General features: G+C 35.5%; 1 protein-coding gene and 1 pseudogene across 2 annotated transcripts; one reads left to right on the top strand and one right to left on the bottom strand.

The window, feature by feature from the left end:
* Window positions 1-1,125: 1,125 nt before the first annotated feature.
* On the bottom strand, window positions 1,126-27,353 carry RAD21L1 (RAD21 cohesin complex component like 1). Of its 2 annotated transcripts, none has more exons than XM_059896763.1 (13): window positions 27,210-27,353; window positions 25,890-26,019; window positions 24,222-24,315; window positions 22,421-22,527; window positions 17,720-17,890; window positions 16,705-16,797; window positions 15,626-15,736; window positions 14,072-14,298; window positions 13,741-13,840; window positions 12,774-12,898; window positions 10,681-10,776; window positions 8,277-8,354; window positions 1,126-1,314 (listed from the first exon to the last, which is right to left on the bottom strand). In XM_059896763.1, the coding sequence occupies exons 1-13, from the start codon at window positions 27,351-27,353 to the stop codon at window positions 1,126-1,128; spliced, it is 1,665 nt and encodes a 554-aa protein (XP_059752746.1). The 2 variants fall into 2 exon arrangements, with proteins under 2 accessions (XP_059752746.1, XP_059752747.1); XM_059896764.1 differs by having other exon boundaries at window positions 10,681-10,773.
* On the top strand, window positions 2,334-3,427 carry LOC132349371 (small ribosomal subunit protein eS27-like; annotated as a pseudogene).

The following is a 27,353-nucleotide window of genomic DNA, read 5'->3' as shown; positions in this document are numbered from 1 at the left end:
TAGTCATGTAGAAGAGTACTTGTCAGGAGTTAGAATGGGGGAAGGGTGTGACTACTAAGGGATAGTACAATGTAGTTTTTTGGTATCCTAGTTGTGGTGGTGGTTACAGGAATCTATACACGTAAAATTCATAGAACTGTGCACCAAAATTAAAAAGTCAATTTTTTCTGTGTGCTGATTAAAAATTAAGGGAAATTTTTAAAAAGGCAATTTTGACATTTAAAACTTATAGTTAATACATTCAAAGGGGCCATTTAGAATTTAGTCTGTAGCATAATTCCAGATACAATAGTATTTTAGACAGTCCCACAGGCTTCATTTTACAGCACACTACGGAGCTCACAGACCATTACATGAAAATTTCTTAACTTAAACTTTAACTAAGAAAAAAGAAAAAGAATGGTTTTAATGTCAAAAATGCTCAGTAAACACCACATAAAGAACATTTATTTTAGTGACCTTTACTTGAATTGTAGCTGCAGACAACATGCTGAATAAGTGTCCGTTAATTTTTTTAATGTTAAGAAGCAGTTTTGCTGATACATAAATAATGGTCATAATAATCATTAAATAGTATATAAACAGGTTGAATGATCTATTATTAGACTAAAGCCACTCAGATAATTAAAAACTAAGATGAATTTTATAACTCTTCAATTAAGATATTAGATTAAAAGCCAGGGCACATCAAATCAAGAACGATATGCATTAGAATCAAATAAATTATTGTCTGTGGGGAAATAAGAAAGTGTTAATTATTAATTAATCCCATAAAATTTAAGTAAATAATCCAATTTTTTAAAAATCCTTGAATGTTTCTTGAAGGCATATAGTATTTTAAAAATGTATTCTAAAGGCAACATTCAAGTCAGGGAAATGGTAAATGATATGCATTCAAGTCAACTAAGTTAAAATATTACTTAGCTATAATTAAGTATTTCTGTAAGCATATAGGTTTCCAATTCTAGCTATGATTATTCTGAGCTTACAAAGAGGAAATAGGAGATCAGCCTATCTATGAAATGGATCAGACCTTCGGCTGCTTCCAGACAGCTTTGGCATTAAACTGAACAATCTATAAAGAAATTCCAATGGCGACATAAATCTGCATGTTCTGGATTTCCTTCACATTTTATGGAACATTGGTCCCACTGTAGCTATAATATCTGCATAGGGAGCACTCTGGCTCAGCTCAATAGCTCGCTGTTTTCTTAGGACAAGAAAGCTATAAAATTTGGCTGCAGCTTGTTTTCGGTCATTATTTCTGCAGAGCTTCATCAGACTAAAGTACTGCATTCCCATCTTGTTGGATTCCTGGGAAAACAATTGTAAAAGAAGAAAGGAAAGGGAAACAAGATGATTAGAAATAAAGCAGGCTGTGGATGCATAATGAACAACAAAATATTGATATTTTTGATAAGTGACTGAAATTCTTAAATGGAGAAATGCAAATGACTCATTAGGAAACATAAAAAACATCATAGGTCATTGAGCACAGCTTGGTTCATTGAGAAAATACATGCAAAAGAACTCTAAAGTGTTACACAAATTTCTAATGTGTTATACAAATGTTAGGTCTTTTAAAAAATTGATGTTAACATAAATGGCTCCTGGAGAAAGTGTAAATTAGTTTAGACTTGCAGGCAGAAAAAAGTCCACAGGACCTTGGGAATCTTCAAAATCAATGAAAATTATCAACATATCAGGCTTGTTTTCTTTAAAGGTACTGCAGGATGGGGGTGACTAAACAACTCTAGTGGTAAATGTAATGGCAGGGGAATATGACTAAATACATCTCCCAGTTTCTTTGCACAGATTAAAAAGATGTTGGATTCACTATAGGACACCTGTGAATCTACTAGAAAAAACTGAGGTACAATAAAGTATTTAATTAGACTATGTACTTGGAATCAGATTTCTAGAACAGCAGTATTGTTTTTTAGTTAGAAATACTGTGGTGAATACTGGTCAGTATCCCTGTGAGTATTGTACTAATTTGATAGCTGTGAAGCATTTTTTTTTTTTAATAACATATACAAGGGTTTTTTTGTTTTGGTTTGGTTTGTTTTTTTTGCCAGTCCATAACATTTAACAAATTAATAAGTTAAATAATTTATCATACTTTATCTCAACCAAAGGAGCAGCCCAGTGTCAGCAACCTTTCAGAGATGGCATGCCAAGCCTTCATTTATCCCCCGCTCTTGAGGAGACAAAATGTGGATCGGGTGGCTTTTTCCCCAGGGAGAGAGCAGGGACAGCCTTCTCAATTTCAAGAATCCTTTTGAAAAACACCCTGAGAGGATTATTCTGTTTCCTCCAGAAACTCCTCTAAAATGAAGGTAAAGGAATAAAGGAAGGAGAAAAATACAAAGTGGAAGACTATCAGACTTAGAGAAAGCCGAACCCTACATGTCAGCAGAGAGGAAAGCCAGCAAAAAGCAAGCCAAATTGAGATACAGAAATTTGACCCTGTTTGAGGAAAGTCTTTTAGGAACTTATTTGGAGAACAAGGATTTTTGAGGAATGCACTAACCATTCTGCCTCTAGACTGAGTTTCTTGCTGGCTGTTCTAATCTATAGATCCCAGACTTGAACTGCAACATCCAATTGGATTTTCAGCCTCCAGCCAGCCCTGCTCACTTCTGACTGGCCAGACCCTACAATCTGAATTGGCTTGAGCCAATTCCTTAATCTGTCTTGTTGCTACTGCTTCTCATGACTAATAGGGATTTTGTACAATTCAGTGGTTTTTGTATACTAACCAAAAAAACTAGTTTGTCTAAAGTCTGAAGTCAAGGGGAGATTCTGTCAGCAAGCAAGGACCTCTCAGTTCAGTCCTGAATGGGCTTTTCCTCTAATTGCAACCCAAAGCTTTACATCTGTCTTCCTGTCCCTATAGAGTTTACTTGTGCCACTAAACGTGTAAATGTGTATAGACAGAATGTTACTACCCCCAGATTCTCTAATTATTTAATATATTCTACAACGTCTAATATATCACATCCTTAAGGCCATCCGTCTGTTTATCTTTACATTTCAAAAATCTGGACATAAGGCCAGCATATACTTCTGCTCAGTATTTAATGGTGAAATTTAAGTATAATAAAACATGAAAACTGTAAAAAAAAAAAAAAAAAAAAAAAGCATTTCCAGCAGTGACAGCCTCCCCACGAGTACGTGCCTCTTGCAAAGGATCTCCTTCACCCCTCTCCAAAAGAGAAGAGGAAACATGAGAAGAAGCACCTGGTCCAGAGCCCCAATTCCTACTCCATGGTTATGAAATGCCCAGGATGCTATAAAATCACCACCATCTCTAGCCATGCACAAACAGCAGGTTTGTGTGTTGGTTGCTCCTTGTTCTCGCCAGCCTGCAGGAATAAAAGCAAGGCTTACAGAAGGATGCTCCTTCAGACAGAAGCAGCACTAAAAGCATACTGAATCAAGATGAGAGGGATACCATCCCTATAAACACACTTGAATAAAACAAAAAACAAAAGCCCAAAGTGAAACAAAACCTAGGAAAAGCTCGGGAATTGTAGGCAGCAGTACATCATAAGCTGGAAATGAGGGGTGAAGCTAAAAACATGAGAGTTCCTTAAAAGGCTACTTGGGAACAGTTAGATCCTCAGGTCTACTCCACCACCTCACAGAACCTGAAGACCACTACTCCCATACCTAGCAGGAAGCAGGAAGTTGTCTTTCTGGAGATATCAACCAGTGAGGTTCTAGACTTGGAATAATAGGCACTGTGGATGGCGGAGGAGAAGTGTTACAGACTGGAGGAATATGGGAAATTCTAATGTCTAAACAGTGAGACTGCCAGCCTCTCCCTTACTCCCTTTGGTTCCTGAACCACGGGCATCATGCTTATATCTCCTAGGCAGTAGATCTGAAGATTAAGCTGGGAAAAGTGAACATTCCAAGGAAAAATATCCTATAGATAATGATGTGTGTGTGTGTGTGTGTGTGTGTGTGTATTGGGGGGGCACCACCCAATTATCTCACTATAAAGACCACAAGTCTACAAGCCCCATCCATGCTTATCTAACCTCCAATCAGCTTTTTGGTGTCTCACTCTTTAAAAAAATAGAGATCTAAGAGACATTTGGATAAAATTTCTAACATTCAAGAGCAGAAAAGAATGCATTCAAGAGAATCACTGAGGAAACAGACAATACAGGCAGCAGAAGAAAACTATAACCTCTGAAAATTAAGAGAAGATACTGCATCCACAAAAAATGATTAGGATGATATTGAGAGAAAGCATCAGTGATTGCTTGGGGATGGGGGAGGGGGACAAGTGGGAGAGATGGGACAAGGGATTATCAAGAGACACAAGGAAACTTCTGGAGGTTGTAGATATGGTCACTATCTTGATTTTGGTGATAGTTTCACAGATATATACATACGTCAAAATTTATCTAACTGTATATCTTAAATAGGTATGGTTTATAGTTGTGTTAATCATACCTCAATAAAGCTGTTAAAATAAATAAATAAAAAGATTAGGATGCTATAAAATAAAAGAATAATTAATAACTAATAAAAAAGTCCTAGAAAACAAACCAAAAAAAGCAATAAAGATGAAGTTGAAGAAATCTTCTAGAGAGCAGAAAAATAAAAAGACAAAATTAACACAGGGGGTAAAAGATTTTTTAAAAAGTAAAGGTGCAATTCAGGAGAGCCAACATCTGACCCATAGGTAGTGCAGAAAAAGAGACTAGATTAACAAGGAGGAAATCCAAGACATACAAAACAATTTCCAATGCAAGAACATGAACTCTCAGAATAAAGAATCTATTACATGTTTAGCACAATAAATGAAAAAGACCCATACCAGAGCACATCATCATGAAATTTCAGGCCACTGGGGATAAAGAAAAGATCTAAGAGCTTCCAGAGAGAAAATAAAGGTCACCTATAAAAGACCACCAACCAAGCGGCATCTGACTTTTCAATAACAACACAGATGCCTAGAAATGTTACAAAGCCTTCAAGATCTGAGAGGTATTATTTTCAAACTATGTTCAGATACATCCAATAAAGTTAAAGGTAAAATAAAGACATTTTCAGACTTGTATGTAGGGTCTCTAGCTCCTATGAACTTTTTTTTTTTAATTAATTAATTTATTTATTTATTTATTATTTTTATTTATGGCTGTGTTAGGTCTTCGTTGCTGTGTGCGGGCTTTCTCTAGTTGCGGTGAGCGGGGGCTACTCTTCGTTGTGGTGCGTGGGCTTCTCACTGTGGTGGCTTCTCTTGTTGCGGAGCACGGGCTCTAGGCGTGCGGGCTTCAGTAGCTGTGGCACGCAGGCTCAGTAGTTGCAGCACATGGGCTTCCTTGCTCCGCGGCATGTGGGATCTTCCCAGACCAGGGCTCGAACCCATGTCCCCTGCATTGGCAGGCAGATTCTTACCCACTGTGCCACCAGGGAAGCCCTATTTTTTTTTAAATTTAATTTTATTTATTTATTTTTTATACAGCAGGTTCTTGTTATCTATTTTACACATATTAGTGTATATATGTCAATCCCAATCTCCCAATTCATACCACCACCCGCCCCCCACCCCCCCACCACTTTCCCCCCTTGGTGTCCATGTTTGTTCTCTACATCTGGTCTCTATTTCTGCCCTGCAAACCAGTTCATCTGTACCATTTTTCTAGGTTCCACATATATGCGTTAATATACGATATTTGTTTTTCTCTTTCTCACTTACTTCCTCTGTATGACAGTCTCTAGGTCCATCCACGTCTGTACAAATGACCCAATTTCGTTCCTTTTTATGGCTGAGTAATATTCCATTGTGTACATGTACCACATCTTTTTATCCATTCGTCTGTCGATGTGCATGTAGGTTGCTTCCATGACCTGGTTTTGTAAATAGTGCTGCAATGAACATTGGGGTGCATGTGTCTTTTTGAATTATGGTTTTCTCTGGGTATATGCCCAGTACTGGGATTGCTGGGTCATATGGTAATTCTATTTTTAGTTTTTTAAGGAACCTCCATACTGCTCTCCATAGTGGCTGTATCAATTTACATTCCCACCAACAGTGCAAGAGGGTTCCCTTTTCTCCACACCCTTTCCAGCATTTGTTTGTAGATTTTCTGATGATGCCCATTCTAACCGGTGTGAGGTGATACCTCATTGTAGTTTTGATTTGCAGTTCTCTAATAATTAGTGATGTTGAGCAGCTTTTCATGTGCTTCTTGGCCATCTGTATGTCTTCTTTGGAGAGATGTCTATTTAGGTCTTCTGCCCATTTTTGGATTGGGTTGTTTGTTTTTTTAATATTGAGCTGCATGAGCTGTTTATATATTTTGGAGATTAATCCTTTGTCCGTTGATTCGTTTGCAAATATTTTCTCCCATTCTGAGGGTTGTCTTTTCATCTTGTTTATGGTTTCCTTTGCTGTGCAAAAGCTTTGAAGTTTCATTAGGTCCCATTTGTTTCTTTTTGTTTTTATTTCCATTACTCTAGGAGGTGGGTCAAAAAAGATCTTGCTGTGATTTATGTCAAAGAGTGTTCTTCCTACGTTTTCCTCTAAGAGTTTTATAGCGTCCGGTCTTACATTTAGGTCTTTAATCCATTTGGAGTTTATTTTTGTGTATGGTGTTAGGGAGTGTTCTGGTCTCATTCTTTTACACGTAGCTGTCCAGTTTTCCCAGAAGCACTTATTGAAGAGACTGTCTTTTCTCCACTGTATATCCTTGCCTCCTTTGTCATAGATTAGTTGACCTCCTATGCACTCTTTGTCTCAGAAAATTATGAGAGGATGTTAACCACCAAAAAAATTCAAGATAAAGATCAAAGCACCAAAAATAGGGGAACTAACATAGGAAAGAGACAAAGGAATTCCCATGTTATGGTAAAGGAATGTCCCAAGACAAAAACTGTGGAGCAGACCTAGAGAGCAACTAGTCTAGATTAGAACAAGAGGAGGATGAGCTCTGGGAAGGATATTTTCAAGAAAAAAAAAAAAAAGGAGCTGATGAATCAATTGATGTATTTGACCATACTAAAAGGGGTTTTATCTTATTGTCAGAGAGTTTTGAAAAAGAATTAAGGATGGGTATATAGATACTAAGCAAACGGGAAAAATGAGGTAATGTTTAACGCCAAAATAAAAAACCCATAAAGTTGACAAGAAGTGTAATTATGCTTATGAAGCCTCAATTTAAACTAATTTTTACATAGTGGTGGCAACTGATGGTTGTCCCTTAATATCCATTCTCTTCTTCCTCCATAGTAATAGAATTATTAGCTGGTCCCATGGTTGCCAGATAAGGACTACATTTCCCAGCTAGATGTGGCAAGGTGATTAAGTGCTAGTCAGTTAAATGTGAAAAGTGATACATACAATTTCTGGGATGTACCCTTAAAGGAAACTTTGCTGCTGATTGGAATGCAGACATGGTGGATAGTTAGCCATTTTGGATCCCAAGAATAAAGAAAATGAGATAAAGGGAACCTGGGCCTCTGACAACTTTGTGAACATAGCTGCCATACCAGATAGTACTCTACCTGACAGAGAAATAAACTTCTATCTTTTTAAGCCACTGACGCTTTGGCTCTCTGTCACAATCAAACCTGCATCATGACTATTCTAATTATAACACTGTAAGCACTGAATACTGTGCTGAAAATAGACTGGGGTGGGGGAGATATAACTAAGCTAAATTTTCATTTTCTTCTGAAAGAAGTCAACAGATAAAATATAAAGCTGAAATATTAGGAAAGAGCAGTAAGAACATGTAATTAGAAGTATAGATTTAAATACTAAAAGAAACAGTTTATATAGTTTCCTCTGGTAAGCAGAACTTAGGAATAAGGAGGGGTGGGACAAAAGACTTGTGTGTTTCCCTTTCAGCCTTAAGCATAGTACTACTGAACTTTCAAAATTATATACATGTATTATTTTGATAAAAATATAAGTTAAATTTTAAAATTATCTGTTTCATTCTTAAACTGTTATAAATTTAGTTTCACATTGAGAATTAGTTGACAGACTGCTAAACACAAGAATGGGACATAGAATAGATGTCTAGGGACATGAAAATGGGTAAGAATTGATTAGAACATGTAGGCACTAAAAACAAACTCACATTTAGCCTCAGGTATACAGCTTAAAAATCATTTCACTCTAGTGTAATTTGGTCTCAACAAAAACACAATGAAAATTGTTTTATTTTTATTAATATTTAGAAGGTTGAACTCAACATTTTACTTATTTTTAAAAGTAAAAATAGGGTTGACAAACCCTACTGTCTTACCCGCAAGCTATTTAACATCTGACGTATTCTTCGATTCCATCTCTCTGCCTCAATATTTTGTTCATTCCCCAATGACTCCTGTTTGAATAATTGATATAATATTTCATTTAACCAAATTTTACTGAATGTTTACTATTTGCCAACCATAGTGTTAGCTGCCGCAAGAAACACAACTGTAACACTGGGTCCTGCCAAATAAGGAGCTTATAGTCTGATAATTGAGAGAATAAGACTAACATACAAGTATAGCTCAGTCTTTACAGGATTATATCTACACTCCCAGGCTATCTTCTGACAAGGGGTTCCAGAGTTTGAGATTCTGCCATCTCTATTGGTGATGCATCCCAGGCATTGTGCACTTACTTTTAAAAGTAAAGATGACCACTTTTGGCTAGGACTGTCCCAGCTCTGGTCAATCTGACCTCAGATGACAGGAGTAAACAAAAAGCTATAGAAGAACTACCTCGTAAAGGCCTTCATATGAATTTATCTGGTGATATAAAAGCTGTAACAATAACTGATGTTTAGTAGGTTGTGTACAATTGGGTTAGGAATCTTACAAATTTCAAGGGTGCCTTGTCCGAAAAAGATCAACCCACGGCCTTTCATGTTATTTGAATAGATTCAATCTTTTTAGTTTTTAGCCACTTTCAGAAACACCGTAATATTTAAAAATTGTAGAGTTGAAATCCCTTCACAGGAACTCATTCTAAGCCCTCACCAACTAACACCTTATAAGCTGAGAACAGAATTGGGCATAGGAAAGGTGCTGATGAGTCTGACAAAAAAGCAAGCCTACAAAGGGTTGGGGGAGGCAAGTGGCAGTGGCACAGATCTGACCTACTTTATAATTTTCCCAACGCTATCTCTGACCATGAAACCTAACAGCTTCTGTGTCACCCTTATCACAGCTCCACTGTTTGTCAAGCTTTTGTGTATACCTCTGGAGCCCAGACACTTCTTAAAATTGCATTCAATTTCATGGACTCCAAGATGATTTCAGAAAGCTTCAGAATATCCTGTATGATATTTTAAATCTTTTGAGGCTAAGGGGACTGCCAAGTCCCCATTCCTGCTAGCTGTACTGGCTTCCTGGTTCTGCCTATACAGCATCCTTTCTTACATTCCAAAGATACTGATCTGAAAATATGGTCAATTTTATTCTGAAGAGTTTTCTAAATTCCTCCAGGTAAAATTTATGTTTATTCCTTTCTGGTTTATTCTGGGGTAAACTAGTTCACCCAATTACTAACGTTTATTTTATTGTTAAATATGCAAATGTATTTTTCGAATGTAAAAAGCAATGGCCCAACTCTTTGTTAAAGATCCATGAGACTGCAGCTTCACCTATATTGCACAACTAAACCAATCAGGAAAAGGCTCAGAAAAAAATAGTCTGTGCATTTTGCTGAAGCCTATCCACTTGATCTATCTGGACACCCTACAGCTGAGTCCATTGTATGGAAAGCCCCGTGGATTATTAAAACAGCTGAACTTGTGCTGTGTTGTGGTTTTCTTGACCATGTATGAAAATAACCTGTGTCTAGAAGCAAAGAGAAAGGCGAAAGTGACTCAACTCTCTTCTGGCTCAGCTGTTTGGATGTTTCAGGTAAAAATTTCATGTATTTATTCTGTCCTAGATTATCCAGAGAAGTCAGTCATATGAAAAAAAATTTAATAGTCTTGGAACTCATTGTAAAGATAATTTATTTAAAAACAAACTAACATTAGGCATTAGTAGGTGTTTTGATATTATTTAACTAAGAAACTTTTGTTAAAATTCATTACAATCTTAAAAATGCCTTCAGCACTATGGGACAAGGACTAGAGAAATAAGACAGTAATCTATATGGAGTCAGGTGAGTCACATGTTAGCTCTGGCTTTGCTACTGACTTGTGGTCCTCCGTGCAGACCATTCCCTTTTTCTGATCTCTAGAAGTCTTGAGTCAGGCCTTGGTCTATATCAGCCAAGGTCTTGGTATAGACCGTGAGTCATTGTTTTGGGAAATAATGCCCATACATTTTTCTTTAAATAAAATGAAATTTCAAATGCCCTAGGACATAGCCATAATATAACTCTGCTTCTTTAGAGATGTTATAAGAATAACTTAAAACAATGATTCTCAACATTTTAAACCCATGACTACCTTTGATAAGCAAAAAAATCCCATACATTTCTTTAAAATTATTTAAGGTTTCAAAATAAATTAAAGAATAAAAGATCAAAGCAATTCTGAATATGTTTTATCAAGCTACTCATACACATCTTTGTTAAGATCACAAATTTAAATTGTAATTTTAGAGAGTAACATGACAGCTAAAAACAATTTTTAGGTAAATAAGGTGTTAACTATTTAGGAACAAAGTTTTAAATAACATTCTCAAGACTATACATCTATTTACCAATTCAATTGGACAATTTTCAATTTCTTGTGCTAAGATGGCATTCATTAAAGATGATTCCTCAGCAGCTGAAGATACCATTTCAGCAATATCCTGCTAAATCAAATCAGGGAAATATAGGTAAGTTATCACAGTAGTAGTAGTCATCACAGGAACAATCTCATTTTGTTAAATGCTTTAATCACATGGATGCTCATTTCTAAAACTAATTTAAAATACTACCTGCATTCTCAAAATATTATTTCTGAAATATCCCAAATAGGCAATACCTGACTTAAATACTCCTGTTTTCTTTATGCCTCCCACAATGAAGAACTTGCATGTTCTGCCCTCCTTGCTACCTATCTTTTCCCTTCCTATTTCCCTCAACACTACAGATGTCATATCAAAAGTCTCTGCTGCTGCACGGCTGAGACCACTTTCTTTGAAGCAGTTTGTCTTTGCCCCAGTCCCCTACCTCTATTCTCATGCCAGAACCAGGTGGCAGAGGAAGAAGACCTGTAAGCAGAGGGAACGAGAATGGGGGAAGGGATATTAATATCCCTACCTAGGGCCATGACAGGATTCTTGCCACTGCTGCTGGAGCTGCCACTAGCAAGAGGGAAGAAAAACTGTGTCCTCTGGAAGGGGACCGAAGACATAAAGGAAGATGGAAAAAGAGAAATTCTCCATTCACCAACACCCTCCTTTCTCATTGCTATGGAAGCTGTTGGCCCCTTTTTCATCTTCAGCCTGTCTCCAAGCTTCATTCCCCAGCTGTTATCTGTGATTGTGATTAAGTTAGAAGCTTCCCACAACATAGCTTATTTGATTTTTCATTTTAGCTTTTAAAAATTTTCATGAGTACGAGGTTGCATTTTATTCTTTAATATACATGTTTGTGGAGCCCTATCATGTTTTTTCCCTTTTAATTTCTATGAATATTCTACATTTTAGATACTCTCAATTGTGCAGTTATTTTACAAAAAATTGTTTGAATTTTTGAAAGATTTGAAAATGATTATCAGAATCAATATTTTTCTGTCCATTTAAATTGACTGTGCTTCCATTCCTGACTATTTCGTATCTGTTCACCATTTTTGGAAGCAGAATAAGAATGGAATTGAAGGTTAAAGCATAAGTATAGGGTAAAGGAGTAAAAGGTTCAAAAGAAGTAGTGCAACAATCTTTCCTTCACTCCAAGCACCAAAATTTTGTCACTATGTTAAAAAATAATAAACTAAACAAGCTTGCCTAATCAAAATTTCAGTAGGTGCATTCTAAGAAATGTCTGAATCCAAATAAGGAAGAGAGTAGTACTGGCAACCCAGTATCTCAATATCCAGTATATGATCAAATTAAAACACATTCTGTTTTAATGTATTATGAAATTGTCTTTCCTTCCAAGGGCATTCAGTTTCACTGTGGATTGACTCTCAATTCCCTGAGTGGTTATCAAAATACAGTGATGATGGAACAAACCAGAAAAGCACTGGTTTATTTTTATCTGGTGTGGTATAATATTTACACTTGTACAGTCAATAAAGTGACATTGGGAGAATATTTTACAGCACACTGTTTCCAACTATATTTTTTAAATAACTATGTTTTTCAATAAAAATTATGTCTTTAAGTAAAAATTTAAAAAAAATTTTTTGGTCATAGATCTTTAGTCTTTCAGATTCAAGGCTAAGATAATTGGTGGGTCTAACACATATTATTCTTAGAGTTGGAAAGGGTGAACTTATGATCAGAAGCAAAACATAGGTGTATTTTCTAGAGTCCTAAAGGATTCCACAACATATTGAATGTGAGACCTCAGCATATAACCAGATTCAGGTATAATCATTTATTCAGTGTACCATGCAAAATACTATTTCAGTATGAAACTACTTATCTTGTGATTTACTATCCTAAACTTCTAGAAAATACTGTTCTGCAGATGGAAATTATGTTTTACCCTGTAGTACTGCTACATACTAAAGAAGTTACAGAATAACATAAGATGAAATATAAACTATAAATATAAGACGATATACCAGAGTCTCAATGTTCCTTCACTGTATGTGTCAGGAAGATAATAATATTTTTATTACTCTCTTTGGTTAACTTACATCAGAGTTAATATTTTTATTGGTATCCTCACGATAGCTACACTTAGATCCATCAGTCGCTTCCTTCCAAGTTTTGGATTGACTTAACTCTTGCAGGGAATTTGGCTCTTCCATCATGGAGGTCTCTGAATTATTAAGGAAGTAAAAAAGATTTCACTAAAATATCTTTCAAACTTAAAATTGGGATATGGTTGTTACAAAAGAAAACTTCTGACAGACAACTTAGAATCCAAGAATTTAAGGGTGCACAAACTTTCTTATAGCACCCCAAGTCTCACATATTTATCTTCCATTTTCCCTCATCTGCCTCTTTATCACCTCTACTTCCCATGTTCCACCACCTATCTCCTCCACACTCGTTCCCACACATTGAACTCACAAGACAACATGGATATACCAAGCCCATCTTAGTATATTGTTCAGCAGATTTTAATGCCTTCAGTAAGCAGAGGTTCACTCACCACATAAGTTGGCTTTATTATTCCTTTATAATAGTCACAATAATAATTCATTATTAATATTATTAAAATTTCATGTATCCTCTAGGTGGATAGATATATCTATATCTCAGGTTAACTGTATTGTTTAAATGCTATTCTTATCACTAAGTGATTTTTCATGTTAGTTGTCTTAAAGTGAAACATTATCCTACGAGATATAAAAATTTTCTTTGTTGAAGGCTTGTGAGTACTGCCTTTGGGGGTGGGGGAGGTGGGAAAGAGTGAGATTAAGAATAGTCCACATAGTATATATACTTCATCTTTTTAAGGTAGTTTGTTGGACAAAAATTAATCCACATAGAAGAATGCAATGCTGATCTAACAATTTCTTTTAAGTTCAAGTACTCTTCTAAGAGCATTTATACTTGGGAATATGGAATTGGATCCCATCTTAATTTTGAAATGTAAAATCAAATTTTTGTTTCTACAACATTCCCCTAAACACCAACAGAATTAGGATGTCTCACCTACTATGTTTTTGCTTCCCATTTCTTCCCTTACTGACTCCTTCTGCATCAATTTTCTTCCAAGTTTAAAGCCAGAGGACACAAAGCATTTTGTAAACAACTGTAAAAATATACATTTTTGTTTCTCACTTTTGTACAAGTAAAGCAATTCAACAAAATACAAGCGTATATGCTAAAAAGTTAAAACTATTATTCATGCACACACATCCAGCAAATTAATTCAAAAGGGGGTATTTTTTCACAAGTTTAAATTCCATTGTATCTATGAATATAAATATGTATTTATTTATCACCAAACATTGCACCCATGTAAAAGAATGGAAACTATTACCATTTTCAGTTCAGCATGAGTCAGATCCTGGGCAGCAGTTGACAGAAGTGTGTCTGCCCCTCCCCTCTGCTTCCACATCATCAACCTTTGGGTAGGAGGTGCAAGTTCCAAAACCATGAGTGTGTCCGTAAAGGAAGTAAGCTGTCTATGCATAATTTTGCTACTGATCTCCTTGACTGGATCTATGAGCAATTTCCTCTTTTTGCCTTTTCTTTTTTCAGCAATGTCTAAATATAATAAATACATACAAATGCGATAGGTTGTACAACTTTGTATAATGATATTCTAGGCACTGCATATCTAAGAAATGTCTACCACAATACAACCTACAGAGTTGACTTGGGAAGAAAATCCCCTTCTCTCTACTGAAAATTATGTTTTATATGGTTTTTGCACAGCTAGTGTGTCTCAGCAGCCAAGGGTTAACACATTTTGTAAAGTGCTTAGGAGGCAGGCACCCTGTTGATCTACTAAGTGGACAACTGAGAAATGTGGAGCAGAGTATATTGAGAGGGAAGTCACTCAGTTCTGAAGTTCCTTAAAATATCTACCTAACAGGATAACTTTTTAAAACATTTATTTGTATTTGTACAGTGTATTTTTCCCTCCCCCATTGAAATTCATATACAAATTCCAAGTAGGTAGTTAGGGCCATGGGATTTTGCTCCTTTAACTAATTTGGCCAGGTAGAAAGTAGAAGTCAAGCTTTTCCTTAGTAAAGATGCAAAAGGGGAGTTGAGGGGGCAGTTACATTTTCTGGAATGGGTGGAGATCTGAGATCAGATGGAGCCAAAGGAACTTGCTTGCTGATGTGCCTCAGTAAAATCTTGGGAATATAACAAGATTCCAAAGGGGCTGGCTGTGTGATGACTCCAGAGGTTAGTAGGCTGGGACACTGGGTATCACAAGGTGGTGTGGCTGATGACCAGAGGTTCCCTTCCACCTGCTGAACCCCTCCCCCAAACTTTGATACTATACATGGCTCAGGGCAGATAGGGGAGGTTTGCAGATTGAATTTCTTGCCAACCAAGTGGGATAGAGGCTCAGAGTTGAATTTCGTAAAGAAAAAGTTGAATGCTTTATTCTTTGCATGCCTGAGTTTATAAACTGAAATATCAATTATACTACTTAAAACTAGGATATTCTTAAAAGATCTAGTTATATATTAGATTCATATTCAGTGCCTCTATTCCGATCCTTTTACTCTGTCTTATTTTATATTGCATGCTTATTTATCTCCTGATCAGACTGTAAGCTTCTTAAAAGCAGGAACTATGTCTTCATTTCTGTGCCCAGAATAATGGCTTGATAACTATTGGAACTGAACTCTGTTTTACATTTTCCAATTTCCCAAGCTGGATAGATGGTTTGACCAGGACTGAATATAATGAAAGGACCATCCCAAATTTTCTTCACACTTTTTCTTTATTGTATTATAAATGTTATTACTAGATTGACTACCTCCTATAATATTTTAAGAATTATTAAAATATCTCAGGGTAAATAAGGTAGTAGTGCATCAAAACTAAAAATAAAAACATGAATGACTCTGACCTGAAGTATCAATTGGGTCAAGGGTAAATCCTTCCTCTTCATTTGATAATGTGGTTTCATCCATTTTTTCATTTTCAGGTGGACATACACACTCTGGATTATCTGGTTCTACTAATCAACGTTGCCATAACAGGATTTATTAAGAAAAATAATGGTTATGTTGCAAACTAGAGGACTGTATGAGAATTAAAGTGAAAGACAAACTAACTGTAGATTTATATTGCTAACTGGAGCCACATCTGAATTCTTAGAATCATGTATTTAATAGAGTTGAAGAGATTCAGAGATTATACAGTCTGGGGCCCGCAGTGTTCAGGTGAGTCAAGTAGTATCATCCTCTTTTGCACCTGTCACGTCTAAGGCTGGGCTACAGTCACATCAGAAGTGAAAACAGAGGTAGGAACCACAATAAATGATTGACATAAATTTGACAATATGTCTGCTAAAAAATTTATGTTCTGTTCATGATTAGCTGACCCATAAAGAACCACACATAACTAAATTTTTATTGCCTCTTTTTACATCTAAAATTTCTACTACTGTGTTAGAAAGCAAATGTAACATCAAAAAGAGTGAAAAATCAAAATGGGGTTAATCATTCTTTTAATTCTTAAGAAAAATCAGACGACAAGACTTCAAATCATCTGAGGTACTTTCACATCAATTTCAAGTAGAAAATATCCCCAAATTTGTAATTTATATCAAATTATATATAGATTGTCAAGCTATATTAATATTAATGTGATATTAATAATTAATAACTATGTTAATGTCAAACATTAATGATGTTTTACTATGTAACATATATTATTTTAATGATTCAAAAGCAGGGTATTTTGGCAGAGTATTTAAATGTGCTCTCATAACAAATAAACCTAATCCCGATTAAATACCCATCATTGTACTTTTCCCAGAATTTAGTTTTCTATTCTATATTATCTAAAGTCAGACTAAGAGTTTGAGGGACAACACTCTTTATTATCTTTCACTATACTATACTGCTACTTAAACCCATAAGTTTTAAGGCTTAATTTGAATATTAGTATCTGTTCACATTCTACACCAAAGAAACAACATACCCACTATAGTATCGGGAGGCTCAGGAAGCACGGAAATTTCTCTATTTAAATGCATGTCTTCTAACAGGATATTCTGATCTTGCAATAGATTGTCTTGAAAACACAATAAACACTTTGGTTATACAGAGTTGAATCTGTCATTTGTTCACTAAACACTTGACAGTATTGCATGCAAGGAGTTGTGATGGGATAAAAAAAATGAGTGAACCCTACTTAACTAGATTTGACTGGTTATATAGACTACCATATTTCATGCAGTATGACATAGAATTTTATATATTTAATTTCCTTTCCTTTATTAAAAGTCTATTTTTAAACGTTTATTTCAGGAAATATTTACTAAACTACCAAGATAGTAGCCTTGTTACAAAGCCATGTTTAGATTTGAAATTAAGAAGTAAAAGTTTTCAAACTCCTTTGGTAGAGATCTAAGGTAGAGCCACTATTTTTCGTAGTTTTCAAATTTCAAAAAGTTTGCCATAACCAGCCTTTTACTGTAAACTAGAGAATTAAAAAAAAGATTTGATATATAATGGTCAGTATCTTTAAAATTAAGTGGATTTCGATTTCCCAGTTTTCTCTATCCTATTTCTATGATGACTTTATAATAATATCATAATATAAATATAAAATAATAATATAAAATGCTGGACAGATCCTTTAGAATAGCTGTCCCACAATTTCTGCTAAAGAAAACAATGTTTTCTAGTATACAATCTAGTATATTTTGTGAGGAATATATTTACCTCACTTCTTCCACTCTAAAGACTAGAAATTTGTAAAAATAAAAACAAGAACCTATATGATCAATGTATTTAAACAGATAGCTATTTACTTGGAACTAGCCTAAAATTTTAAATATACCATAGATTCTGAAAACTTGTGTAAAACAATGTGTTGACCTATATGACACAGAAGCATATCTGAAATTTTAGTTTGATGGAATAAAACTTCCAGTATGTTATGTAATTTGACTGAAACAAATATCCAATTTCTATATGACCAGATAGCATACCAATCATTTCTCCTGCAGCCCCTTCATCTCCAAATCCATCTCCACTGTCATAGAACAGAAATATTTCTCCAATGAGGCTTCCAGAACTTTGTTCAACTAAAGGACCACTGGAATTTAGCAATATGTTGTCATCAAAGAAGCTATGTCTTCTGAGAATTTCAGGTTCCTCCTCTAAATAAATACATATAATTAATATTGAGTTAGTCATAGAAACACAGAATTTCAGGGTTAGAAGCTAGAATTTAGATATCATTTTGAATAGCTCCTTTCATTTTACAGATGAGAAAAATGAGAGCTAAAAATTTATTTGAATTATTCAAAGAAGACATACAGATGGCCAGTAGGCATATGAAAAGATGCTTAACATCACTAATTATTAGATAAATGCAAATCAAAACTACAATGAGGTACCACCTCACACCGGTCAGAATGGCCATCATTAACAAGTCTACGAATAATAAATGCTGGAGAGAGTGTGGAGAAAAGGGAACCCTCTTGCACTGTTGGTGGGAATGTAAGCTGGTGCAGCCACTATGGAAAACAGTATGGAGGTTCCTCAGAAAACTAAAAATAGAATTACCATATGATTCAGCAATCCCACTCCTGGGCATATAACTGGACAAAACTATAATTCAAAAAGATACATGCACCCCTATGTTCATAGCAGCACTATTCACAATAGCCAAAACATGGAAACAACCTAAATGGCCATCAACAGATGAATAAAGAAGATGTAGTATATATATATACAATGGAATACTACTCAGCCATAAAAAAGAACAAAATAATGCCATTTGCAGCAACATGGATAGACCTAGAGATTATCATACTATGTGAAGTAAGTCAGAGAGAAAACAACAAATACCATATGATATCACTTATATGTGGAACCTAAATTATGGCACAAATGAACCTATCTACAAAGCAGAAGCAGACTCAGAGACATAGAGATCAGACTTGTGGTTGTCAAGGGGGAGCGGAGGAGGGAGACGGATGGACTGGAAATTTGGGGTTGGGAGATAAACAACAAGGTCCTACTGGATAGCACAGGAAACTATATCCAATCTCCTGGGATAAACCATAATGGAAAAGAATATTAAAAAAAGAATGTATATATGTGTAAAACTGAGTCACTTTGCTGTACAGTAGAGATCAGCACAACATGGTAAATTAACTATACTTAAATTAAAAAAAGAAAAAAGAAAAAAATTATTTGAATTATTCAAGTCATTCTGCTAATCAGTGGAGACTGGATTTCTAGTCTAACGCTTTTTCCAATACAATAAGCAAAAATTGCAAAAAAATGTCAGGATAGAGTTTTTAGTGGTGGTACAGTTTAATACTTCCCAGAAGGTTATTATTGACAGTGGAATGATTTCTTCTACCTTAGGTGGGTCATATGCCACTTGATCGAGTATTATTTCATATTATTTCATGGACAGTTGCTTGAGTTGTTTGTCCATAAGGAGGGATTCAAAATAAGGAGTATGTCTGCCTTCTAAGTAATGGAAAGGTAGGTAAAATATTAAAGAATGGGCTTATAACATTTGTTCAATAAATATTTATTGAATGACTAGGTATTAGGCAATATGCTAGGGGTTGGATACAGCAGTAAAAAAGATAAAACCTGGTTAGCTAACATAAACTGAGTGGTTACTATGTGCATTGTATTATGTAGTAGAGGATACTATTATAATCCTCATTGTACAGACAAGGAAACATCCACAGAAAGGTTTCGTAACTTGCACACAGTCACACCCTAATAAATCATAGAGTCAGGATCTGAAGGCAGCAAAGATAGTCTTAGTAACGGTGTTAGAATTCTGGCAAAATGGAGACTAATGAGAGAAGACTCCTAAGACACTGACAGCAGCAGATAAAATGAATTCCCTGCTTCAAACTGACCTGCTTCCATACTGGCTGTCAGTACATGCATATTCTTTCCCTTCCTTGGGTTTGAATCTTTGGGTCCAGAAGTCTGAAACCCCAGAGGTCACAGTCTAGAAGTCTGAAATCCCAGAGGTCAGAGGCTGGTCCTCTCCTTCCTCTAGCAACCCACGTCACTGCTAGTCAGTAAAGAAACTCATGAAGTATCGCTCACTGGAAATTTTTCTACAGGCCTACATCTTCTAGAAAGAAAGAGCTAAAAAAGGCAACCTTCATTGTATTGGACTAAAGATTTGCTCAATAGAAAAGATTAACTTCTTCAAAAGAACTAAAAATATTGTTCACATCTTCCAGGTACACCTTGATAGCTTCCAAAAGAAAAATCAGTCTTGGTCAATAAGATAATAACATTTATGAACAGACAGTATATGCTGATCACTGAACATCATGAGAATCTGAGAGTACACCAAAAAATTAAAGAAATAATCTTTGCTTTCACTCTTATGTTATAATCCAGAATAGGATGGATTAACATTAAATATTTCTTAGAGGACATTAGGTTTGAACTAGTTTTTGAAGGAGAGAAAATCCCTTATTGGTAGAGAGTACTAAAGGAGAGAATAAGGGAAATAACTGTGATGTTGCTAGTAATATCCCAATTTTACATATAGGGCAGTAAGGCTCAGAGAAGCTAGGAGATCTGCCCAATATCACACAGCAAATCAACAGAGGAAGCCCAGATTCAAACCCAGTTCTGTCAGTCTACTCAGGACATGTTCTCCCCACCTTCTTGAATTGTAGTAGACAGAACTGAGAACAACTAAATTGTATTGGTTGACTGGTAAGACATTTGCTTGACTAGAGCAAAAAGTCTATATTAAGGTAAAACAAAGTTAATAAAGATGGTGATAAATTGGTAGAGGGCCTTGAGGAGAGGCAGGAGTATCTATCAGGAAGTTATAGGGACCCAAGGCACTTAAGAAGAGAAACGTGATGTGGAAAAAAAAATGGAATTTAAGGATAATTCCTCTTGCAGAGCTGTATAAAATGTGGGGCCTGGAAGAAACTGTGTAGGAGGGTATACAGCACTTCAGCACTTGAGTACTGGTGAACTAAATATATATATATATTTAGTACTGGTGCTAGGGAAACAGAAAGAATACCTAAGAGACATTTCCAATTTTTTTTTTTAATTAGCACTGGTATGAAGCTTATAGAAAGCATAGTTAAGAGGGATCCTTGGGCTTCCCTGGTGGCGCAGTGGTTGGGAGTCTGCCTGCCAATGCAGGGGGCACGGGTTCGAGCCCTGGTCTGGGAGGATCCCACATGCCGCGGAGCGGCTGGGCCCGTGAGCCACAAGTACTGAGCCTGCGCGTCTGGAGCCTGTGCTCCGCAACAAGAGAGGCCGCGACAGTGAGAGGCCCGCGCACCGCGATGAAGAGTGGCCCCCGCTTGCCACAACTAGAGAAAGCCCTCGCACAGAAACGAAGACCCAACACAGCCAAAAATAAATAAATAAAAATAAATAAATTTAAAAAAAAAAAAAAAAAGAGTGATCCTAAAGTTTCAGGGCTGAAGAAGAGCAGTAGCATTTACAGGGAAATGTGTAAAGAGTATCTTGGGCAGTAGGAAATATGATTAACTTTTTACCAATGTGTTACATTTCAAGGTTTGGGGTAACAGCCAGTAAGGGATGCGTGCTACTCAAAGTAGGGTCTGTGGACGGTGTTGGTCCACAACAGAGTAAATACACAAATTAGAGGTAAATGTTTACAAAGTTTTAATATAACGTCGCAGAGTAATTTTATACATGTTGGATCTAATAACAAAAACTTGAGGCTTAACATGTTGATTTTTAAGTAAGTTTTTAAATTTTTCTAGTAATTAATTTTTATTATATTCTACAAAAGTATCATTCCATGACAGATAGGAAATTGACAAAAATTATAAAACTGGTCCTTCACCACAGATCATTTGAGAAACACAGCTATAGATCATAGAGTTATGGAAGGAGAGTCAGGATGAGAAGTGGAGGTTACGAGGTAGCTCAAGCATTACTGATGCTTGATCACCCTCCTCCACCTAAGACAAATTTAGGCCAGCCTTCTCCTATGCTCACTGCTTTGGGCACTATAAGAAAGTCAAAGATGAATGTGACACAGATCTTACCCTCATGGAGTTTTCAGAACAATACAGACCAATACAATAAATATCATGATACAAATCAGAGAGTGGTAAACGCCATAAAAAAGAACAAATACTATATAGTTAAATTACACCATATAGCTTTAATTCTAAAATACATTCAACACTTTATTTCCCAATCAATGTGTATTTAGTGTGTATTTTCTCCTCACTCCCAAGCTATTTTAAAATCTGTTATTGATATCATATTTAGAGGAAATATATTTTGAAGGCTCTGTATGCAGCACATGTGTAAAACCTTGTGTATATGTTAACTACAGCAACTGTTTATTTATATGTCTCTCTCCCAGCCTGAAGCTCCTTGAGAGCAGGAAGTACTTCTTTAAACTTTGTATTGCCCATGCCTGTGATAGTACCTGACATATAGTAGATATTCAATAAACGGTTGTACACTGAGAAGGGAAGCATAGGCTAAGCCTGAGTCTTGGCATTGACACCTATAGTAGAAAAAGGCAGGAATAAACTTATTGGGGGGTTACATTTATACATCAAAAAATTCATTCTAAAGATATTTCTACTGGCATAGAAATAGCTTTGGCATTGTTTTAATACAAAAATGCAAATATAATTGATTATGACTTGTAATTTTAATTTCTCAAATATTCTCACCAAAGCTCCCAGCGTGGAAAAGTAGATCATTGTCATAATCTTCTCTAAGTGTGATTTCTTCTGGTTTGCTTTGGTTCTGAGTAAAGTGTTCTGAAACATCAATAGCACTATGGAGAAATATAAGATTGAGGAAAACATGTGAACAGAACACAATGATTTTGCAGTATACTGCAAAACAAACAAACACCCTTAAACAGAAAACATGTTTTATTATAAAAACAAAGGAGAATTTTATTTTCTCAATAGTATTCCTTACAAACACTAGTTCATCATACATATGATATAATGAACTATGATCTCCAGATTGTCAAATCCAATGGGCAATTCTCAGCCCTTATCTTACTTACCATACCCAACAGCATTTGAAATTGATGTTCACTCCCTTCCTCATGGAACACATTCTCCTCTTGGCCTCTGCAATACTACTGTCTCTTGATTTTCTTCCTACCTCACTGGCTGTTCCTTTTCCATCTCCTTTATTAGTTCTTCCTCATCTCCCAGATTATTAACTATTAGGAATGACCCAACATTCAGTCCTCAGACCTCTCTCTCTCTCAAATCTACACTCATTCCCTCAGGGATTTCTTATGACTCATGGTTGAAGTTCCATCTACATACTCACAACTCTCAAATTTATATATCCCATCAAACATCTTTCCTGAGTTTCAGACCCAGATATTCAACTACCTACCTACTCCCCTTGGATGTGTAACAGGCATCTCAAAACCTATATCCAAAACCTAATTTACTTCCTTTACCTTGCCCTCTTTAAACTTGCCATGCTCTGGTTATCCTAATCTCATTAAACTGGTAACTTCATTCTCATGCCAAAAATCATATAGTCAACCTTCACTTCTCTCTTTCTCTTCAAACTATATCCAATCCTTAGCAAATTCTGTCAGCTCTGCCTTCAAAATATATCCATAATTTGACTGCTACCACCTTGATAAAATGAAGACTGAGAACTGATCACAGAGATTTCTTGTCTGGATTTCTTACTGCAATAATCTTCTCACAGGGTCTCTGCTTCCTTCCTTTCCCCCTTATAGTATGTAGCCAGAGGAAGCATGTTGAAGTCAAGTCAGATCCAGTCACTTTCCTATTCAAAACCCTCCTGTGCTCCCTATCTGAGTAAAAGAAAAGTCCTCATTATAGCCTATGACACCCTCCATCATCTGCACCCCAGCTACTTCTCTGACCTCATCTCCTACCACTGGGCCCTTCATTTACTCCACTCCAGTCTCACCTGCCTCCTTGCTGTTCTTTGAATAGGTCCAACATGCTCTGCCTTAGAGCCTTTCCATTTGTTTTACATGGAACATTCTTCCCCACATTACTGAATGATTTGTTCCTTCATTTCCTTTAGATTTCTGTTTGGACCTTATTAGAAAAGCCTTTCCTGATCTCTCTATTATTTTATTTTCTATTTCTCTTCATAATGCTGATCATCTCCTAGCATACTATATATTTGTTTGTTTATTACCTGTCTCCCCCAACTGAAATATAAGATTCATGCGGCCAGGAGCTATCTCCTCAGTGCCTAGAACAGTGTTTGGCATATGGCAGGCACCCAACAAATATTGAATGAATGAATATACTGTCAATATTGCAAACTATATTCAGCAAATATAATGATGCATTTTTAGTTTTGTACTTCGAAATTTCACACTAAATTTAAGTCTTTGTCAACTGCATGTGTACTTCAGTTGTTAACTATGTTCCATCTGCATTCATGAAATCTGAAAATGTAAAACAACAAAATATCAGGAAAATCAAATTGAAGGAAAATAAAATAATTTACTTCACATTTTGGGGATCAAAATCATGAAATTCTTCTGACAATGTGATCGCATTGTAAGCTGCTTCGAGATTCTCTTTTGGAAGGTCAAGCAGTCCTGAAAAGGATAAAATACCACATTCAATAAGCCATGATGCTATATAAAATAAACTTCCAACTAAATCTCTACTTTCTCTCACTGGACTAACTGCTTAGTCTCCTAACTGGTTTCCCTGTATCCACTCCTGCTCCTCTTCAGTCTCTTCTCTACAAAACAGCCAGAGTGATATTTTAAACATGAAATTAGATCAGATCACCCCCATACGTAAAATGACTCAGGGACTTCCCTAGTGCACTTAAATAAAATCCAAATTTCTAATCAGGGCCCTGTATCCCTACAAAACCTGCAGGCATCATCTAACAACACCTTCCCGTACTCACTCTACTCCAACCGTACTGGTCTTTTTGCTCTCTGAATGAGTCAAGCACTTTACCACCTCAAGACCTTTGCTCTTGCAGCTCCCTCTGCCCAGAATGCTATTCCCTCATGGACTTCTTACATGGCTGGATACTTCTCATTCTTCAAGTCTGAGCTTAAATTCTATCCTCTCAGAAAGGCTTTTCCCAATTAGCCTAACTAAAATACACTTCTCTCTTATTTTCTGTAGTAGTACTCTTTTTATATTCCTTCATAGCACAATCTATAATTATTATAATAATTTTTTTAGAAAACCTTTTTCATTATCTGATTTTCTCACCAGGCTCAAAGGGACCTTATTTGTCTTGTTTGTCCTTGTATCCCCGAGCCTAACATAGTGTTTCACACAAAGTATGAGATCAATAAATATTTATGGAATATATAAGTGAAATAATGAACAAATTTATTTCATTGAACCATATTTGATATAATTATAAATCTACTAAGAGATTCTACAGATATTTTAAATAAAGAAAATAAACCCTTGTCAATCCTGAGTCACCCATTTTAACTGAGGGAACAGTATGTGCAAGGCACTGAGACAAGTACTATAAGAGATTCAGAAAATAAGTATGACAAAGATGTTGCCTTCAAGGAGCTTGCAGACTAGTGTGAAAGGCAAGGTCTGTACCTAGATAAACATAATACAAGGTGGAAAATGACTAAAGTCTTAAAACTAAAATTAAAATTAAATAAAAATTTGAAAGTTTTCTATTTATGACACATGTAAATCTCTAGCACTTTGGAATGCCTAGAGATTTTCTATAATATTTCATAAATAGCATGCTATGGTAATTAGAGTCTTGAGAATTGTGAAAACAATGACAATTATTGATATCTAGGTTTTGTCAATCACACTTTCTAATTTATCTCATAAAGGCAAAAACAGATATGGCAAACCAAGTGACCCATTAAAACTGAATAACAGTGTTTCTTACACAAGTGTGGTAGCATTAAGTATATTTCTTGTGTAAATATACAGGAACATTCCAAGTTTTTGAAAGCATAACCTCTTCCTGCAAACACAGGAAAAGAGCAAGGAAAATAATATAATTTGTTCTTAACCATGGAAACTTAGATTCAGTCAGAAGGAAGTTTACATTCACCATACTCACGCTGGAACTACAGAGTGCTGCCAATTAAAAGAGCCCACCCAAAATAAAAATGCAAAAGGGAACAAAGACGAGTGAGACAAATCAATATTGCATGTATACCTGGGCGAAATGTCATCTTCATTTTAAGCAATGCTTCACTGCAATCTGCCAAAAGATATTTTGCCTTCCTATTATAGATTCGAACAACTCCCAAAAGAAGGTGTCCTGAAGTTCGAAGTGCAATTTTCACCTTTCAAAATTTTTTTAAAGTATTAGAATATTAAAAATTAGATTCATAAACTCTGTTCTTTGAAAATTATAAAATAATAAGAATTTCTTCTCTTTAAAAAGCAGACATTTTGTATTCTTATTTAAGGTGAATCACTTAACTTTTACCTCACCTTGTAAAATGATTAACTTTTTTATTCAGTGAAGATAATCTAATGTGGCATTTAAGTGAAGTATGCTATTATTGGTTTTATGGGAAGTATATAACCTTTGCAGTCGGGCAGACTTGGGGTCAAGCCTTGGCTCAGTTGCTGAGGCTGAGTCATTTAACCTTCCTGAACTTCAATTTATTAATAATGGCTACAATTTATTATATACATATTTTGTGCCAGGCATTGTCCTAAGAGCTTTTCATACACTAATTTATTTAATTTTGACAACAACCTCTATTTACAGAAGAAAAAACTGAGACTCAGACATGATAAGCAGCATGCCCAAAGTAACAAAACTATTAAGTGACAGAGGAGGAATTAAATTTAAATTTGACCAGCTCAGAAGTTCATGCTCTTAATTACCACCCATCACTGAGGCTAAAAGAGGCCTATCTCATAGGGTTATTGTGAAGATTAAGTAAACTAATGAACATACATAAAGTCTAGCCCAGTGCCTGACACATGGTAAATTTTCAATTATAATTCATCCTTCTCTCAAGAAGAAAACTACTTAACCTATAAAAATATTAAAATGATATTTTAATGCAAATTGTAATAGCTTGTTATAGTGTTTTATAATGAACATAGTACCTTGCTTATGAAGTGATTTCATATATATTTTGATTTATACTCAATCCTCCTTTCTTTCTTCTCTCCCTATTCATTCACCCATTATTTTTCTAAGAAATACTCATTTGGTACCTACTATGTATACAGTATTTTGTTAGGGAATAAGAAACAATCACAAGATATGTATAAAACATGGCCTTTATCCTTCAGGATCCAATCAATTTATGATAAACATATAAAAGAGTTAATTACCAACAGAAATCAATATACGTTTATGTCCAGACAATAAATGCTATAGGAAATAAAAACGAGAAGACCATTGAAGAGTAAAGCTTCCTTGGAAATATATTTCATGATATAATGTATTTTAATTCCTTTCCTCTCCATAAGTCATAGCAAATACATACTATAATTTTAATGAATAACATACCTTAGGTGAAAGAATTTTTTCAATGGTTATTTCTAGATTACATTCAAATACATGGGCCTTTGTGAGTTTCTTCTCCCAGTGAGCTGCAAGCCAGATTTTGGCCAATGGCCCTCGCTTACTCATAAGCACATGTGTGTAGAACAT

The sequence above is a fragment of the Balaenoptera ricei genome, chromosome 15 (assembly GCF_028023285.1).
Source record: "Balaenoptera ricei isolate mBalRic1 chromosome 15, mBalRic1.hap2, whole genome shotgun sequence".
Lineage (NCBI taxonomy): Eukaryota > Metazoa > Chordata > Mammalia > Artiodactyla > Balaenopteridae > Balaenoptera > Balaenoptera ricei.
Note: the sequence above shows the minus strand (reverse complement) of the source record. Positions and strands in the feature narration are given on the sequence as shown.